The sequence below is a fragment of the Gracilinanus agilis genome, chromosome 3 (assembly GCF_016433145.1).
Source record: "Gracilinanus agilis isolate LMUSP501 chromosome 3, AgileGrace, whole genome shotgun sequence".
Classification (NCBI taxonomy): domain Eukaryota; kingdom Metazoa; phylum Chordata; class Mammalia; order Didelphimorphia; family Didelphidae; genus Gracilinanus; species Gracilinanus agilis.
Genome location: NC_058132.1, coordinates 565,747,158 through 565,768,350, shown reverse-complemented (window position 1 = coordinate 565,768,350; position 21,193 = coordinate 565,747,158). Strand labels below are relative to the sequence as shown.

Here is a 21,193-nt window from a genome sequence, read left to right as displayed (position 1 = left end):
GTTGAGGAGAGAATTTCATTTTTGTTTTTATTCCCAATGCATAGCACTGTATCTGGCCTGTAGAAGACATGTAAAAAATTCATGTTGACTTTTTAAATCTACTTCAAATGCATAGAGTCAAGACAGTTTTTCTTCCTGATAAAACTGTCCCATGTGGCCATTGTCTTATTGTCCATATCATCTGCTCTTTCTCCATATGATCACTTCCTTCTTCTTCTCCTTTCATTCATGTTTGCCCAGGATGATCTTGCATCTATGGGTATGACACTTTCTCCACTGAGTAGTAGCATCACCCATCAAACTGTGGGTAACAATTCTTTGGAAAAGTCTGAATTGGATGCAAAAGTAATCTCTATGAAATAATCTAGAAATCTAGAAATCTTGAGCTATTTTCTTTTCCATATGAGATGAAAAATTCTAAAATTTATTTATTCTGACTACAATAAAAATGAATCTGCCATATTCTTCATTATTCAGATTTGAAATCAAAATGACAGATCTTCATAAAAGAAAAAGGTGAAACAAATTGTTAACCAATGTAACATTAATAAAAATAACAGCTAATATTTGTATATCATTTTAAGGTTAGAGATGTACTTTATATGTGTTATCTCATGTGATTCTATAGAAGTAGATAAAATCACCATCTCCAGAGACTTACATAATAATAACAATAATAACATTTATATAATACTTACTTTGTGGTAAGCATTGTGTTAAGCATTTTAAAATTATCTTAACTGATCCTCATATCAATCTTGGGAGGTAGATGTTGTTCTTACCTTCATTTTAAGAAGAAACTGTAACATAGGGTTCAAGTGACTTGCCCAGGGTCATACAACTAGTAAGTTATCTGATGTTGGATTTAATTTTTTAATTTTTTTTATTATTTTAAACCCTTAACTTCTGTGTATTGACTTATAGGTGCAAGAGTGGTAAGGGTAGGCAATGGGGGTCAATTGACTTACCCAAGGTCACACAGCTGGGAAGTGTCTGAGGTCGGATTTGAGCCTAGGACCTCCCATCTCTAGGCCTGGCTCTCAATCCACTGAGCTACCCAGCTGCCCCTGATGTTGGATTTAAACTCTACTCGAGCCTGGTACTTTATCTATTCCACTTCCTACCTGGCCCATTGATTTCAACAAGATTCTAGAGGTTGAGAGTTTCCAGTGAGCATCCTCACCAACCTTGCCTTAAGCACATCTCTTACCAATCCCATTGTTAATGTACAATCAATTTCCCTAAAATCTTTGTCAAACACATAGACCTTCCTGTCTATACAAACAATCCTACCTCATTGCTAACATCATTTTGTTCTGTATCAGTCATTTTGCAACAAATGACTCTTTTTTTTAACCCTTACCTTCCATCTTGGAGTCAATACTGTGTATTGGCTTCAAGGCAGAAGAGTGGTAAGGGTAGGCAATGGGGATTAAGTGACTTGCCCAGGGTCACACAGCTGGGAAGTGTCTGAGGCCAGATTTGAACCTAGGACCTCCCCTATCTAGGCCTGGCCCCTGGCTCCACTGAGCCACCCAGCTGCCCCCACAAATGACTCTTAATGAACTTTAAGACAAGGTACAGATGCTAGTGTCCTAAAATATTGCCTTTATGCCTCTTAGAGGCATAGAAAGACTTCCTTGCTGAAGGTGGAAGATTATCCCAGAGTCCTGGGACATTTCTTTTCCCTCTCTGGCTTGATGGGCACATTTCTTTGATTTAGTAAGTCTGCCTATATTCAGATGACATCTTCATTTTCTATCTCTTGTAACTAATAATATACATTTTTCTTCCACAGCTATATTATTCTTTCTGAGTATTTGTGTGTGCACATGTAAACTGTGCATTATGAATAACCATCTTTCTTTGTTTCACACAATGATATATTAAATAATGCTAGGTTATTATTACTACCTTAAAATTTATATATAAAGAATCTCTTATACCAGGCTCATTGTAGATGCCTTCCATCTTTGGTATCTACCCCAGCTAGCTAGAATAAAAGGGTTTTTGCTTCACTCTTAATTGATTCCATATGGCTACTATCCAATCCTGACCTTGAGAAGTCAGAATGATAAGTATTGACTCTCTTGGATTCCCAAAAAATCCAACTGCAATCCTTCCAATAACTAAAATACATTTATTATTATTATTATTATTATTATTATTATTATTATTATTATTCATGTTTTGCAAAGAGAAAAGGAAGACAAACATTAGATGTGACTTGCCCACATTTACACAGCAAATTCCAAAAACAGAATTTTAATTAAAATCTTTCTGGATCAAAGGCTAATGCTCTATTCACTGTACCATCTATTTATCTCTTTTTACGGAATCATATATATTAATGTTATCACATGTTAATGTTAATAATAACAAAATTAATGTTACATACAAGCATTAATAAGGATTAATGGGGAGATACATTCTATATTCATAGTAACCAGACTTGGATGATTTGGGGGAGTTTAATAACTTCTTTAGGTCTCATTTTTCTCAGCTACAAAATGAAGAGATAGGACTATTGGATTCCTGAAGAACACTAAATCTTTGATCATAAATAACCCAAAAAAAGCAAATGGAAGAAAACTAAAGTATTAGGGCAAAATGTGAATTTGTATATTTCCTATTTTTAAAATGTATAAAAGTGCTAGACCCAAAGTTAGGCACAAAAGATAACAGTCAGGAGAGATACAAGTTCAAATATGCCAGCATATATTTACTAGTTGTATGTGGCTGGAGTCAAATCACTCATCAACTACAGTTTTTTGTAGATTAGGGAAAATAATAACATCTACCTAGGTATGAGGATAAAATGTGATATTTGTAAATTACCTTGAAAACCTTGAAGTGCTATGTAAATTATTAGTAGCTTTTATTATTTATTGTTATCATCATCACACTATTTTCCTGTTCGTCAAAAATCTGTTTAACCTACTATGTGGAATGAGATTCAGTGTACAATTCTCAGAGTAATATTTGGCTTATTGTAACCCCAATTTTCAAAACCCCTTAGTATTACTATTCCTTAGACTAAAATTCTCTCCCTACCCCATAAAACTTTTAGTTTTCCTGACCTTTTTTTCAAAAACCTTGAGAAGAATTTATCTGTACCCTGGTAAGAAAGCCATCTACAAAATAAGAAGGAACAAGGAGTTTCAAAAGTATCATTTTGGTCGCAGCTTAAAAATCCCATAATAGTGTCAGGGTTTTTTTGATCAAGTGGATCTTTAGGGGTAAGTAATGTTGAAAATCATGTGCTCAAGATTGTGAATGTTACAGCTTCACCTCCCCTTTTGTGGGATTGGACAGAGGGGAGTAGGAGAATCTTGTATTGGGATTATTAAAAAAGTCTGTTATTGTGCCTAGAATAAGAGAGGACATTTTTGCCCCAAGTAAGCCATTTGTGTGGGTAGAATCCCTTTTCCTCTCCTACCCTCTTCCCTGCTGTCAACTGTTTTCCCCACATAAAGCAGCTTTTCTCTGCCAGCATCTTATCAAATCTCCTGTCTGCTCATTAGAGTGATTTCTGGAGGTATGAGCCTCCCTAGAATTCCACACTACACACCTATCAAGCCGATGAATATTTTATCTCTTTAATGAAAGAATAGAAAATAATATTAAGCCAATTTCTAAAATTAAATAAAATGGTTTTAAACTTAAATTGAGCAAGAAATAGTATTTTCCCATATCTTGAGGAGTTGAATAAAAATTAATTAAATTAGAGAACTTTTGCCCTTGGCATATTTTTTCTCTGAACCAAAGTTCTACTCACTTTCATAGGACTGCTCTCTCTCTTATTATTTACACAGTGCACACATTGGATTGGGGAAGTTGCTATTTGATTATGTTGGGGCTACTCTTATTACTATAAGAGTCCCCAGGGCAGTACATGCCATGATACTCAAATCCCAGCTTCTTCTCCCCTTTGTTCAGGTCTGAGGGAAGAATAAATTTAAGTTTGGGTCTTTGCAAATCATTGCAAAGTATAAGAATAAAGAGAGCCTCTGCCAAAACTGTAATAATAATGAGAGCCAAGTAACCAATATTATGATAGAGGGGAGATAGAGAAAGTCTATGAGAGTGAGACTCTTCTAGCTCTCCCTTCCCACTGAATATACACTGGGAGACTTCGATGGAGTGTCACCCCAAAACTGGGTGACCTAAATGGTTGTGCCACCCCACAGGAGTTGGGGGCAAGGCTTCCCTAAAAGATCAGGTATGGGGTACCCCAATCCGATTCTGAATGAGGGTGGGGTTCACGTAAGCCTACCCTGAGGTCAATCAACTTCACAGTGGGACGTTTGGCTCCAAGATGGAGGTAGCCAGTCCAAGCTGTGATTTCCCTCCCCCTCCTTGTCTCTCAGGCACTCTGGAATGCTATCTAACTAATAAATGGCTTTTATTCATCACAATTCAGGGATTGGGGAAAGAGGTGAAGGGCAGAGGGATTTGGGGTTCCTCTTTGATATTCCTATGGATTCCGTCACTTAGGTGGGAACCTTAATGGCTCCCACTCCTAAGCTTCTTCCCCCTTGTTCCTTCTCCTTCTGTTTCTATACTTTTCTATAATTTTAAGTTAGACCAGAAAGGGTTTCTCAGCAAGGTTGGGTTATGGGTGAAGGAGACTAAGAGATCGCTCCCAAAATGGAGTCCAAAATCTTAGCTAGCTCAGTGGTTGAAGTCTTAATGGGTGAGATGAGGCTGAATGGCTGACCAGGGAATCCTGGTTTCAATGTCCAAAGAAAAGATCCTCAGGAAGCCCTCAGGACTGTATCTAAACTGGGATGTCCTCCTCCTCTCTCTCCGTCCTCCAGGACATTTCCACAGGAAGCCTTTCTCCTTCCTCCTCCGGAAAATTTCCCAGAATATCCCTGGTTTCAACTGTCACCAACTGTCACCAACTGTCAGCCACTCCTTCTCTGGCTCCTTTTGTCTCATCCCCCTTGGGTCTTCGCAAATCATTGCTTCTTCCTAACCAATTTCCTCCCTATTCATATTGAAGTTTCCAGGACTATTCACCATCTATCCCAACCTGTGGGGAAAATACTTTAGTCTTTATTAATATTGTTTAAACCTAGATTTACATGACTAGAAATTGTTTAACTTAAAAAAGTAGGTCATGATGAATTATCTAAGCCAGAGTACTTAGTCTATTCAAGTCTTGGGTTTCTTAAAATTTTGTGTTTTGGCTTCACTCAAATTATAATGTATGTTAATATTTTCTGCCTTTATTCATCTCAAGAAGCCTTGAGAGCTCCCCCTTTTCCTCTAAATTGCCTAACCACCAAGTAGTGGATACCCAGCAGCTTTTCCTCATCTCCTTGTCTGAATTCTATATAATGTGAGTCTTAATAGAGATTTGAGAGTGTCACCTCTGCTGAACCAATTCTAATATGACCCTTTCTAAAATCTTTATAGATTTCAGTGTTTGTTTTCAATGGGAAAAAAAAAACCAACAACAACAACCTCTCCTTCCTTTAATTAGGACCACACATTGGTCATTATTTATATCCCCAAATCCCCTGGGGTTGAAGTTTGGTAGAGAAGTCACATTTAAGAAGCAGTAGGTGCTGGTAGGTACCATATACTTAACTGTCACAACCTCTCCATTACTCATTTGAAGAACTGGCTCTACCATTCTTCCCTTAGTTTATAGTGTGTAATTTTTTTCTGCCAAAAAAAAAAGACAGAAGTCTTGATGTATATATCCTCAGGCAAGGAAAAACAACAACAACCAAAAAATTCTCCAGTGGTTTTTCCTCTCATAAGGAAGTAGATCTCTCTGTTTCTTGGGCTTTGACTGAGATAGTTATTTCTGCTCTAGAAGATTTGTCACCAGGAGCCAAGCTCTTTGGAACACATTACAGAGTCACTCCAGGTAACTAGCACGTCTTTTTTTTTTTTATTTTCTCACCTATGTGTCTTGGTTGAGAGGCAGCCTGGAAGAATACTGTATGGAAAGGGTTGTCCTGAGAGTCAGGATGATGTGGGTTTAAGTCTCACTTCTCATTCATACTGGCTATGTGACTTGGTAATTAATTTAACCTCTTTAAGAAAATCAGTAAGAAACACAACAGTTGCCCATATTCATTAGCAAAGAGACTACTCTCAATAGGCATTCCTTGAACCAATGAAATTAAAAGATCTTGTTCTGGGGATAGATATCATTTGAAATCATTTGGTCATGAATAAATATGAAATTCAGTATTTTATTTTTCAACATTTAAAAATTAGAAATACTGATACAAAATCATTTTATATAGTTTCTAAGTATTTTGTTTTCCTAAAATGTCTGTTTATTTCTAATGGAAGAAAAAAATTAGTTAAAAAGTTTTGCTGAATATACGAATAATATTTTTCTAAACTCCATTGGAAAAAGACTATCTTCTATTTCCTTATATCTTTTTTTCCCTTAGTGTTTAAAGGAGAATAACTGTTTATCTTTTTTCCCCTCTTATGTGAGATGACTTTCAGGCAGTTTTCCACTTCATGTGGTTATAGGATATTGTAGGAAGGAATTTTTAAAAATTATTTTTAATAATTTCTTGCATGAGCTTATTTGCATGAGGTATTTCCATTTGCCTATATCATCTGAAAAGTGTGAAATAAATATGTTGCTTTGGAGCACATGCATGAATGACTAGATAGGAATGTATTTTCTCTTTTGATATTGCAAATTTAGAAGTGTTAACAAAATGTTAGCAGAGTTACTGAGAGTATTCTACAGTACATGCACCACTCAATAGGAATAATTTATGTTTATGTGATATATTTCTCCTTTTAATTTCAAGGTATGTTATAGATTTCACCACCAGTCATATCTGGAATGATACTACACTAAACCCATGGTTTGTTTCAGAATTTACCTAAGGACATCTTTTTAAATTGTTAAATGGTTCTAAATTTTTTTCATTTGGCATTTCAAAGCTATATATCTTTTTTTTTTTGTTCCTTCCTGAGTTTACTATGTTACTGCCATAATATATACATATATATTTTTTTTAACCTTGTAACTTCTTATTTTCTATCATTTTTACTCCATCAATTCTTTTTACCCAATTCTCCTCCTGAAATAGAGGAAAATTGAAAAAGGCTACTGGGAGGGAGGAGGAGAGAAATAGAATCCTGTAAATATCAGTTAGTATGCTAATATTAGGGCAGGTATGTGGTACAGTGTATAGGCTGCCAGGCTGAGAGTCAGGACAATCTCAGTTCAAGTCCAGCCTCAGATACCTACCAGTTCTGTGACCCTCTATTTGTCACTTAACATCTATTTGCCTCAGTTACACACCTATAAAATGGGGCTCATCAGAGAATAACATATCAAATGACTCCACTATCTTTGCAAAAAAATAATAAATAAACACCAATGATTTGTCACTGGAGTCATGTAGAGCTGGACATGACTTAAATGACGACAACAACAATGCTGGTATTTTCACTGGCAAAGGAAAGCAGATAAAGAAGTAATTAGAAAGACATTATTTCTTCTCTCCAGAAGATATAAGAACCACCTTTCCTTCCAAAGTCCATTACTATCCCAAAAGATCAAGAATGAACTCATTTACTCATACAGCCTTATTTAGGCAATATAATCTATTTCAAAGACTAAAGTATTTTCCCACTCTCCATCAGCTGATTCTCTATTGTAAGGTAGAGGAAATGTATGTTTTTAGGGGCCATATGAAGAGAATCTCTCCAATATGAAAGGGAAAGTTAAATGAGCTAAAATGAAATAAAACTGAGACTTTAGAACAAACCCTACAGTTAGGTGGTTCAGGAGATAGATAGTTGTGTAACCTTAGGCAAGTCACTGAATTCTCTTTGCCTTAGTTTCTCATCTGTAAAATGATGTTGGAGAAAGAATTGAAAAACTATCACAGTTATCTTTGCCAAGAACATCTCAAAATGGGGTAGTGAAGAGTTGTCTATGATTGAAAAACAACTAAACAATGACAAACTCTACAGACTAATCTCTTGGAAACATTTAAAGAGACACACAATCATTGGAATGATGAAGTGATGGAAATTGACACTTTAATGTCACATATTTGTTTGCCAGAGGAAAATTGGCTCTGCCCATATTTATACAAAATACTAAAAGCCATGCAAAAAAATCAATGTCAACACACTTTGAAAAAGCCCTGTTATTGATGAGAATAAAAATTTATTTGACCTTTCAATAAGCACATACACAAATAGAAACTCACTGGAAATTAAGTGAAATATTCAAGATCAGAGGAATTCATATCGATGGGTTAAAAAGTCAAAGCATATAATAAAAGTACAAGATAGAACAACAAATATCAACATCATTCTTAACCATTCAGGTTAATTCTATTACCAGAATGAAGGTTTTAACCCTCTTATTTTGGAAACTTCTTATATGAAGCCCTACTGTCTTGTTTGGTGAATATCTCAACGGCCCAATTTTTCAGGCAGACACCAGCCATGCTTAACTTATGCATTACATCCTCTTACACTCATCTTCTCAAAAGATATTTTGTTGTTATTTACAAGTCACACACATACACACAAACCCTTAAGTTCTAAAATTATAATGAAATAAAATCTGATGGCTTATTAAAGGGATATGTATATCTACTCCTCTGTCATCCCACTCACCATATATATATATATATATATATATATATAAAACTTAACACCAATTCCCTGTGTATGTTGTTGCCTTCCCTAATTAGGATAAAAGCTCTTTAAGGGAAGAGGAGGTGACTTTGTTTTTGTTTTCGTACTCATATCCTCTGGTTTTAAAAAAGTGTCTGGCATATAGTAAGTTCTTAATAAATACTATATCCATTCATTCATTCATTCAGTGAATCAAAAATCCTAATATTTTTGAATGATCTAAATTTTTTTCTGCATATCTACAAATGGTCCACTTTCTAACTATGGGCAACAATAAATAAAATAAGTAACAAAAATAAAATCTCCCACCCCCAAAGCTTCTATTTCATATGGATGTTAAGAGTCTTTGGTGATTGCATTTGTTTGAAATATAAGAAAACCTTAAACAACACAATCATAACATTTGATTTTCTTTAGTTTAGAAATGGTACTTTGGTCAACTAAAGTGTTGACCATATATTTAGCAGAGTAAGACATAAAGAAAGCATATGTCTCAGGCTTTTTTGAAAACATGCTTTGCCCCAGGCCAACCAATCATTTCGGCATGTGTTCTTGGGAGTTTTGCAGAAACCTTCAACAAACCCTTTTTTTCAGTCCAGACTATTATACTTGATATTACACCGAACACTCTGAGCTTGAAACATTTCTCAACCTGCCATCCTACCTTATGGGAACTATCTCACTGTGAATTAGCTGCCATTTTGTCTAGGTCAGACTAGCCATTTAATCTTGCAGAATTTTTTATGCAATTTTCTTTGATTTGAAACAAATATGCACCTCCAAAATGTTTGCTCATTGAACCAAAGATGATCTGGGAGGCATCAAGGTAGAATAGAAGGAAAACTGGAATAAGATTCAGAAAACATTTAAATCTTAACTCAAACATTTAAATCTTAACTCAAACATTTTCTATTTTGGGACCATGAGCCTTAGTTTCCTATACCATAAAATGATAATAATGATTGGCAATATTTACCTAAGAGGGTCATAAGGAAAGTATGTTGTAAACTATAAATGGCTATTGAAAATGATAATGATTATGATAAATCACTAATGATAGCTAGCATTTAAGTTGTACCTACTATGTACCAGGTACTGTGCTAAGTGCTTTAAAAATATTATCTCAACAGTTATGGGAGAAGTGTTAATATTATCCACATTTTACAACTGATAAAATTGAGGCAAATAGAATTGACTTGGCCAAAGTCATAGAGTAAGTATATGAGGCCATATTTGAACTCAAGTCTTTCTGACTCCAGGCTCAGAGCTTTATGTACAATGTCAACTAATTGCCTCTCCTTCATGATGATTTTAATAATGGTTGTTGTAGAATCAGGAGCCAAAAGGACAGAGAATGAGGAATGTTCCAAGCTCACCAAAATCTACTTCCAAACAACCACTAAAGAAAAGAAAAAGTTTCAAAACAAACTTTCAAGGTATGCAACCAACAAAAGACAGAGTGAAGCTGGGTTTCAGCCAAAGAAAATGCAGAGGGCCAGTGGGAAGGAAATATTTCACTAGGTAAGAGAGAGAGCAATAAGAATTAATAGCAAGAGAAAGAGTTTCATGCAAACACATGCTGAGGACCTTGAGAAATGACTCTGGTTTAAGCACATCTGGAGGAACTCTCAGTGTAAGGAACAATCTCATAGCTCTTAGCACCAGGGACAGCTGGGGACTATAATAAAGATAGTTCTAAATATGGTACCTGGGATAACACAGGTATAGTACTCCCTCCACCCCAGAAGTGGGGCTGAGCCTTAATATATAGAAAACATCAAAAGAAAATTCCAGGGGGCAGCTGGGTAGCACAGTGGATTGAGAGTCAGGCCTAGAGACGGGAGGTCCTAGGTTCAAATCTGGCCTCAGACACTTCCCAGCTGTGTGACCCTGGGCAAGTCACTTGACCCCCATTGCCTACCCTTACCACTCTTCCACCTATGAGTCAATGCACAGAAGTTAAGGGTTAATTAAAAAAAAAAAAAAAAGAAAAGAAAATTCCATCAAAATCTATAAAAGGAAAAGAAAAGGCCTGACTCTAGAAAATTATTTCAACAAAAGGGAAGACCAAAATTAAAATTCAGAAGAGTTCAGCAATTCCAAAAGAGAAATAGGTGAACTCTCAAAGGCAAATGTGAAAGGCTGTCAGGCCCACAGTGAGCTCTTAGAAGAGCTTCTTGAGGATTAAAAAATAAGATAATTGTATAGAGAAAAAATCATAGAGAAAGCCAACAACTTAGAGCAAAAATTTATTGAATAAAGATCCATAAAAAGGGAAATATGGAATCTTAAACAGGAAAATAATTCTCTAGAAAGGAAATATACAGCTTCATAGAAGAAAATGGCTCCATAAAAATTAGATTTGGAGAAATGGAAGCTAATAATTTCTATTGTACTACCTAGGTACTACCTACAACCCCATAGGAGGTACCCCATATATATACATGCATACATATATACATATATGGATATATGTATATCTTTCTATAAGTTATAGCCAATATATTCTCTTATCTGTTAAGAAATGGAGCTGTGTTCCGTTTATCCGAGAATTACTATATTTCTCCTACTGCCAATTCAAAATTTTCAAGGTCCTACTCTAATACTACCCTTAAACTCACAATTTTTTATCTGACACTTCACAATATTTATTAATTATATCACTAACTGGTAAATAACTATGTATTGCCTTGTGTTATTAATTAAGATCTGATGTCCTATTTTCCCTAATTCTATTACAGTCTTCATGAAAAACAGACCCAGGTCTTATGAGTGTTAGATCCCTTGTATATTAAATAGTAACTAATTAGAACATTAGATAGTAACTTATACAAAAAAGACACTCAAAAGTATTTGCTGATTGAATGATTAATAAGATTGTACTTTGAAACATAGATTATTCAAATGAAGCTTCATATCATCACCTCATTTTGTTCAGTATAAGCAAAACAGTTTACAGAAAACATAAAAATGAGATTCATCGCATCTTTTTTTCTTTTGAAGAGGTCAACTCAATATATTTAACTCAATTTCTTCTTGTTCCTCAATTACAAAATGACAACAAAATTTATCAATTATGAATTTACTAGAGAATTAATATCACACTCAATGATTTTCATTGAATTATGTTTCTAAGTAGCTCTTCATTTTTTTCCATATTTACTTCCTTTCCTCAGGGATATGTTGTCCCTCATGTACTAAAGAATTAATTTTCAAAACATTAATGCCTGATGACAGTTGGAAGAGAAGATATATCCAACACTAATTTTCCCATACAATGTGTTAACTGCAAAAGTGACTTGACTTTTCATTGACCCAATTAAAATACTGACCATCCTTTATGAACTAAACTTACCTGCACCATGAAGACTTCCCAGCTTTCCACAATCAGGTGTGATCTCTCTCTTATTTGAAATAATCACAGCATTTTTTTGTTTCTTTCTCTTAGGATCTACATCATATTATTCTTCGGGGGAGAAGAAAGTAGCTTTTCTATTAGTTGTTATTAAATGTTAACCTCCGAGAGGGGAAGGAAAGGGAACAAGTCTTTATATAACTAAACACATTTTTTACAAATATTTTCTCATTTGATCCTTACAACAACCTTAGAGTGTAGGTATTCCTTGTCTCCCCATTTTAGAGTTGAGGAAATGAAGGTTAAGTGACTTTCCCAGGGTTATATAGCTTATAAGTTTCTGAAGTCAAATTTGAACTCAAGTCTTCTTGACTTCAAGCCAGCCTTGTATCCACAATACTACCTAGCTAGCTCCCTTGAGCCAGGAGTAGTGTTAGTATACTGTCTCGTAGATGGATTTCAAGAACTTCTGTAGCTAAAGTAATTAATCCCCTCTGTGTATATATGCACTCACAAACACACACACACACATATATATATGTATATATATATACCTAGCATATTTGTATATAGTACATATTTGTATATAGTACATATTTGTATATAGTATATATATTTGTATATAGTATATATACATTTGTATATAGTACATATCATCATTTTGTTATACTTATTTCATACATTTAGTAAATATATAACTTCACATGAACACTATCATATATGTATAAGTATTATATTCATAAAAAGATATTATACTAAGTATAATATAATTCATATGGAAATATTTATATGTCTATATAGAAAGAGTTTGCCAGGTAGCTATTTTTTTCCTTTTGCCAAATAAATTCAAGAAGACTATATCCTAAGCCTGTTAGTGGTTGTCAACTTGCATCAGTGAAAGAAATAACCACATTAATGAATTCATTGATGTGTTGATGCACTGAGATTGGAGCCAGTTGAATCAGCCTGAGGCTCTAAGCATAAAAATCTCTTAGATCAATTTAGAGTATTTATTTTCCCCCCAAGGAGTTCTGCAAATTTGGGTTTGCTGCACCCTCACCAACATCCTCTCTAACCTAGTGAAACACATCTCTTTGTCTCTGTGTCTGCCCCAATGTTTGGGATTTGCTTTGATCCTTTAGCTACTAATACTAGTGCTCTGAGTCAACCTATCTCTCTCTTACCCTCTGCCTTACCAATGCCCTGCCTTAATTAATGCCCTTCCTTCCCTTAGTCAATCCATTTGCTACACAAATGTTCCAACTCATGAGTGTTGTGAATTAAATTTTCACCGGCAACCACTCAGTGCCTTCAATATACCATGGAAGCACAAATACTTTTTGTCATGAAGCAGATTCTCAAAAATAAATAAGTTTTCATATAGAACAAGTTGACCTCAATTTCCAGAATTAAAAAGATATGATATTTCAAAAGTTGAAATAAAGATTCTCATGGCAAAGGAAGGTGCTTAATACAGCCAAATATACCTGCATTTTGCATAAATTCTGTTAAACAATCTGACAGTAAGCAAATGTCTAATTAAAGAAAAAATTCCAAATATCAATACAGGACAACTCCCCTCCTCTTCCCATTTTTGATTTATGGTTTTGGAGGAAAAGAACTATAACTTTAACTGTGATACAAATGAATGACAAGTCAGGGGGGATATATCAAGCCCTGGGAAGCTGTGGTGTATCAGTATGCCAGGATGCTCTTTCATTTCATTTGAGCTTCAATTCTGTCTTCAAGGCTAAAGGAATAGAATTTGTTGTGAACAGGAAAGCACTAGGTTCATATGAAGAGTCAAATTAATCAAAGTACTTCTCCCTAAATGAATCAGAGTTAAAGATCATATACCTGCTATCTAGATTATACAACGATTGTCAGCTTTACACATGGGATTTTGTTCAGGGTGAACACTAAAGTGAAAACAACTCAAGAAAGATGAAATCATTGTAACACTGTGGCAAATGATTATGGTTACTTTTATAAAACTTTAGAGGTTATTTGAATAGAGTAATCTAACAAAACTGAAGATGAGAGTTTATAATTTATAATTATAGTTTTTAATTAATTCCTTTTTGAACATCTTTATAAGCAGTGAGATAGCACAGTGAATGGTGAATGTGCTGTGTAAAATCCTGAGTTCAAAGCCAACCTCAGATACTTACTGACTATGTGACTCTGGGCAAGGTACTTATTCTTTGTATGCCTTAATTTCCTCTGCTATAAAATGGGGATAATAATAGCTCCTGACTCAAGGAGTTTTTATTAGGAGCAAGTGAGATAATATCTGTAAAGCACTTAATACAGTGCTTTAGGCATGTATTCAATATTAAAATTAAATTAATATTATTAATATCATATTAATCAATCTTGATCAATATAATATTAATATAATTATTAATTAAGTCAAGGAGGACACTAGAATGCAAAATAAGGTTAATTTATATTGAATAGTCAGGAGACCCATGACTACAAAGCAATGAGGATACAAATGGTTACTTGGAAAGAGGTGGACAGAGTGGGAAAAAAAAAAGATTTTAAGAGCCATTTAATCCATATGATAGTCCTCAAATTTATATCTTTCTTATCTTCATTGGTTCTGTTGGTGATTTTAATGTGCCCTGTTTGAAACATGGCCAGACCATGGACAAGTGATTGAAACCTAGAGAGTGTAATTGTGCCATTACCTCCATGCCTTACATTTTACAGATGTAATTGTATTTTATTTTATGTTGGTCAGTAGTTCTGTTCTTTCTTGTTCTCAATATTTAGGAGATTTTGGATTTTAACTCTGGTTTTGGTATTAAACTCTATGGCATGATGGACCATAGACTCTACATTGCCAGGTAATACCAGTGGATGTGGTGTTGCTACTAAAGTTAGGTAAACGGTGATAGGCAATGAGTTTCAAAAGGCTTTTCTCTCTAATCTCTTTTTCTTTGGAATTGACCACATTCTAGTAAAACAATTATTTTCTTTTAAGTTGAAGTGCAACATAAGTCCAACTAATTTCCTTACCTGAGCTGCCTAAGCCCTTAGCCTGCTCCCTGAGGTGCAAGTCCTTGAAATATTACCTGTACTCATTCGTCAAAGACTAACTCCCATCTGATTATTCCTTCCATATGGTAGGGATTCTGAACTCTCAGCTGCTATGATTCTTTATTTCCATTTTCCTCAACCCACTCCACCCCCTAATATCCCATTCTAAAATTTTCCACCACTTTCTACCCTGCTCTGGAATGCTTGCTTTGTGGCTACATATCTGATTTAATCTTAAGTCTTTTTCTTTATTACTCCTTTCTTCTTCTGGCTTTCACTGAGACCTGATTTCCTTCTGATAATCCAGTGTCTCTGGCTTTCCTTTCCAAAGCTAGTTGAATTTGTGATCCTCCCAATTTACTAGTACAGTTGGGGCACTTGGAATACTCCTTGTTCCCCACAGCCACTTCCAAGTTCTCCCACTACCACTATCCCATTTACTCAGTCACCTTTCCAGCTTTGAGGCTTACTCAATTCTTATTTACCACCCCATCAAAATTCTGGAAGCTGTTGTCTAATGATTTCCAGGATACTCTCTTTCCTCAATCAGTTCATTGCTCAGCTCAGTCTTTCTTCTCTTAACTCCTTCCCTTATACTATGGAACTTCAACATTGATACAGATGATTGCTAAGATATATTATCCTTCCAGGAGGCCAGCCAAAAGGTGATTACAGCTGTACAGGTGTGAGGCAGGTGATGAAGACCTTCACTAGGGTAGTGGCAGTATCAGAAGAGAGAAGGAAAACATAAATAAGAGATGTCACAAAGGTAAAATAGTAGGAATTAGCAACAGATTGGATATAGGGCAGGGGCAAAAAGGAGTAAGGATTCAAAGGTTATGCCTTGGTTGTGAAACTAGGTGACTGGAAAGATGAAAGTACCTCCTCTTGCACTTGTCTGGAGTTTGGGTGAGAGGTTTGGTTGGATAATTAGGGTTAAGATTCATCAAAATAGAGATGATAATTGAATCAATGGAAGTTGATTAAATCACCAAGGTAAATAATATAGAGGGAGAAGAGAGAACTGGAGAGAGGCTTTGGGGACCACATGTTTAGGAGTAATGACCTTGTTCTTCCTGAAGCAAAAGTATATTAAAATTGTATCTTTATTCTGGTCCTCCTGATTAACCCCCTTTGTCCTTCTGCCTTCTAGTTATTATAGTAAGTTTGTAAGTAACCAACCCAAAGGAGCAATAACAGAAAATAAGATTGCAAAGAAGAACCTGGCAGTCTTATCCAAACCACACCAAAAGACCAAAGGAGCATAATATACAAATTGTATCATATATTAACCAAAAATCACATTCTTGGAACATGTATGGAATCAGGGGGAAATATCTAGACTCTGTTGAAAAGGTTTTTGATTCTATCACTTGTAAATCTCAGACATGTTTCAGATATCCTCAGGATACCAAAAGATGCTGATAATTTTAATATGATGTGAAATTGTAAACTTGAATGTCTCAGGGACAACTTTGAGATGATTTGGATGTTAACGAACTAATACCAAGTCGGCACAAACAAAAGTCATTCTGTCCCCCCACCCAAACCTTATAAAATTGAGCCCCAGAACTCTTCTCCAGCCCCTAGGCTCCCTCCCCAGCACTCTTCCATCTCCATCATATCCTTGCTACCTAGTGCTTCCAACTCTAATCCCTGGTTATAGGAGTGACAGTCTCCTCCTCCCTCTGATATTGCCTGCCTCGATCTCCCTCCCATCCTCATGCTGTCTGCCTCTTTATTCCTTTTGTTACTTGTCTTTGTATTCTCTGGGCAGGCCCACTTCTCACTGACATTTATGGGCTTTTCCCAGCAAGAACCCAAAGAACTGGATATATCTGACTCTAGTTCATAATTTCATAAATTAACAAGTTATTCACTTCCACTTTCATTGCTTTATTCAATAAACTCCAGGAGCTCCCTATCCCCTCTTGTTGCCATTCAGTCATATCAGACTCTTTGTGACCCCATTTGGAGTTTCCTTGAAAAAGGTGCTATAGTGGTTTGCCATTTCATTCTCCAGCTCATTTTACAGAAGACAAAATTGAGGCAAACAGTATTAAGTGACTTACCTATACTAAAGGTCTGAAGTCAGATTTGAACCTAGTTCTTCCTGACACAGGGTCCAACACTCTACCCACGGAGGCACCTCATTCTACTTCTAAGATCAAATAAAAAAATAAAAAACCTTAATATTAAAAATCCTTTGTATCATGCTCCTCTCTTTTCTTCATCCATTCTTTATCACCTTATTCTTTACATGTACTCTGTGATCTAATGACACTGGTCTTCTTGCTATTCCTCAAATAAATTACTTCATTTCCCAATTCTGCATTTTCCTTTCTTTTAAAAAAATAAATTGTTTCTTTGTTACATTAAAATATCCAGGTAACTCACTCCTTTTGTTCCTTCCCTACAGTAGAAGGCATCATTTGACAAAAAATATATGTATGCATATATTATAAACTATTTAATATAATGAATAATAAATATAATTATATAAATGAATATAAAATATATACATGTATTAAATATGTAAAACTTATTTCTTATTTTTATTTATTAGTTTTTCCTCTAGAGGTAGACATACATGTCATTCTTTTTTTTTTAAACCCTTACCTTCCATCTTAGAATCAATACTGTGTATTGGTTCCAAGGCAGAAGAGCAGTAAGGGATAGACAATGGGGGTTAGTGACTTGCCTGGGGTAACACAGCTAGGAAATGTCTGAGGCCAGATTTGAAGCCAAGACCTCCTATCTCTGGGCCTGATTCTCAATCTACTGAGCAACCCAGATGCCCCCCATACATGTCATTCTTTAAATAATATTTTTATTGCTTTTTTAAGGTTCTCTTGGTTCAGTGCATTTTACTCTTCATAAATTCATATAGGTCTTTCTATTTTTTTTAGTTAACCTGTTCCTCATTTCTTATGACTCAGGAGTATTCCATCACAATCATATGCTACAACTTGCTTAGCCATTTTCTAACTGATGGGTATCACTTCAGTATCCAGGTCTTTATCACCACAAAGAGGGATGTTATAAACATTTTAGAATTTGTAAATTCTTTTCCCTGATTACCTTAGAAAATAAACCTGAAAATGGAGTCTCTAAATCTGAAGATATACACAGTTTTTTAACTTTTTGTATATAATTCCAAATTATTCTCCAAAATGGTTGGATCAGTTCATAGTTCCAACAACAGTATATTAGTGCCCCTATTTTTCCCACATCTCCTCCAACATTTGTCATGTTATAATATAGTTACATAAAGCTTTAACGTCTTCATTCAAAAACTATTTCTATTTTGACCATTTATCAGTTGAGGAAAACTGCATTTTCACTGGCAATTGCTCATCCACAGAATTCCCTTACTCCTGATCTCAAATGCCTGCTCCTGGAATTTCCATCCCCTTCATCTCTGCTTCCTGGCTTCCTTCACGTTCAAGCCAAAATCTCACCAAGGAGACACTTTTCCTGATTCTCCTTAGAATGTGGGCTTATAAAACTTTCAAGTTATAACGTACACAAACAACTATAATACAGGATAATACATAATCAATGAGTACATGATCAAGATACAAAAGCTTCAACATAAATTTAGGTGGGGACGAACTTATAGGAAATGGCTTTGAAGTTGGAGGAAAATGAGAGCCAGAGAAAAGCTCTTTCTTGGTAGATGAGGCAGTTGCTTGCATTCTTTGTGGCTTGAAAAAGTTTGTTCTACAGCATCTGAGGAATGTCCTGGTTCCTCAAGATGAGCAGTTTGGGCTTATCCAAAGTATGAAATCCTGTTTGCCTAAGTCTAAGGACAATAGTGTACATTAAACCAGACTTTCTCATCTCTTACCTCTTAGATAACCAAGTACAGTAGTTTTGTGAACTCCACAGGAACTCAGAACATATTAACTACATGTAGAAGTGATCTATCAGTGCCTTTTTTTTTTCTTTAAAGTCACATCTAAAAAAGTCTAAAACTAGGTGCAATTGATCTCTCTGAAGCCTTCTGGCTGTTTCTACCCAGTGCTATCACAACTAATTGGAGGGTGAAAAATCAAGCAACTAATGCTTTTTGTTATCTCTTGGTAGTTCAATTGTGTTTTGTACATTGAAATCAGAGTTCCTTTTGGCATACAGACAGTCTGTGTTGTTAATTTCAGTGAAGTAATTTCTGCCATAAATGTAACAAGTCCCTGTGATCCTGGGGACTTTTCCATCTAATCCCTTAATTGAAAAAGAGCAGCTTGCAGACTAGAAGAAACTCTAAGTTTAAAACTAACATTTTGCTAATGTTTTTGCATACTTTATCCCACTCAAATTAAACTGGTAGTTCTAATAAAACTATAATTTTTGCCTCAATCATAATAAAAACTTCTTTATTAACTTTAGTTGTAAAATATATAGTAAATCTCAGCAAAATGATTTGTATTAAATACCATAAATAAAATTTTAAACAGAACATTAAAAATTCTATACAGTTTATGTTAGTATTTATTTTATTCATGTATTTGGCAGTAAGCATAGGATATTTCTTTTAGCCACCGTTAGTATATACCAAAGTTTTAATTAACTTCGGTGCCAGGAAAAGGTTTCTCAAAGGAAAGCTAACACTCACTATGATTAAAGGTTTGCCATTTGGCAGTTTAATTTTCTACCCTTCTCCTTAATACCACTGCTAGATGGACAGCTTCCTTTATTTAAACCTTGTCCTTATCAATTCGCTACAGAACCTGACACTTTGCTAGTAACCCTGTAATTCCACCTCCTGTATTTGTTAGGACTCTATTTGCTTACACATCAATGAGCACAGAACATTTTTAGGGGATGTCAGGATACTAGGAACTATGTAAGAGATAAATCAGAACATAATTTGCTGTCAGCCTGAAGGCAACTTTAAAAGAAAAAATGAACCCCATACCTCCTTTTTAAAAGAGCAATATTTCTTTTTTGCAATACAATAATCAACATTTTGGCAAGAGCTGACACCCTGAAATGTATAAACAAAAGCAGCATATTAACCTTCAGCAATTTAGAGTATGCACTATTCAGTAACAATGAAATGAAAAGAGGGTTCTTTTTTAAAAGTATGACCAAAAATGCATTCACATTAGAATGACTCATAGTAATGAAAAAAAAGAATTTATTTGAAGCCTTATTTACTTTGGGGTACATAATTCCACCCCCTACCAAATACAGAGTTCACTAAATACAGAAAAAGGATAAGTACCACAGAAATGGAACCTATATTGGATGGACATCTAAGTGGTGGCATGAGAAGGAACTATGAAGAAATCAGATACTGAAAGGTGGAAAGCCTTCATTTCAGTCTTACTTCACTACCATGAATAAGCCACAAATTCTGGACAGTATAATTTTGTCATGTATCCAATAAAAATATTAATCTACATTATTTTTAATCTGAAAGATATCATTCTTCCTCTGTGGAAGTTAGTTCCCTCATGTATAAAATGAGAAGGTTGGATTATATGATCTGTAATGTCCTTTCCAGTTCTAAATCTCTAATCTTATGATTGCTCGCCACTCTGCAATCACAGTTATCTAAGCATTCACTTCAAGGCTCTACCCAGTTTTACACAAACTATTCAAGAAGCTCCAAGTATGAAATTTTAGAAATCTCTTCCTATAAAACTCAACATTATAACTGAGACCTTAGAACAATGAATATCATCGAACAAGAGAAGTTTTAAGATTCTTTTTTGGCTAATGATACTTTCTAGTCTGACTTCTACACACTGATTTTCTCTAATGGAACATGCAGAGCATCCCTTTTAGCATGATCAATGGACAGTTTAACACAAGAATTATAAATACTCATCATTTAGTTAAGTCGCATCATACTCATCATTTAGTTAAGTCGCATCCCTTAAAGTTAGATAAAATTGTAAGGGAAGGACAAGAACAGGGGGGTTGGAATTTTCAGTTCATCTCCTGTTTGTAAAATAATCTCTACTCTGTCTAAAGGAATAATTTGAACTGAAAAGGTATGTGAATCATTTTGAGGTTGGGAGTAATTTAATTTATGTTTTTAAAGTCTTTGGATTAATCTATCTCTCTTCTTCCATATATTTTGTTCATAATAGTTATATTTATGTATAACATATTTTTATATATAATATAATA

General features: G+C 34.9%; 1 protein-coding gene across 1 annotated transcript in view; it reads right to left on the bottom strand.

Moving 5' to 3' along the window:
* The window catches only part of KLHL1 (kelch like family member 1), a 542,207-nt gene that overhangs the window by 318,224 nt on the left and 202,790 nt on the right, over positions 1-21,193 (bottom strand). The window contains exon 3 of the mRNA XM_044669367.1: positions 3,055-3,134. Within this exon, the coding sequence (XP_044525302.1) occupies positions 3,055-3,134 (80 nt within the window). The remainder of the gene's footprint in view (positions 1-3,054; positions 3,135-21,193) is intronic.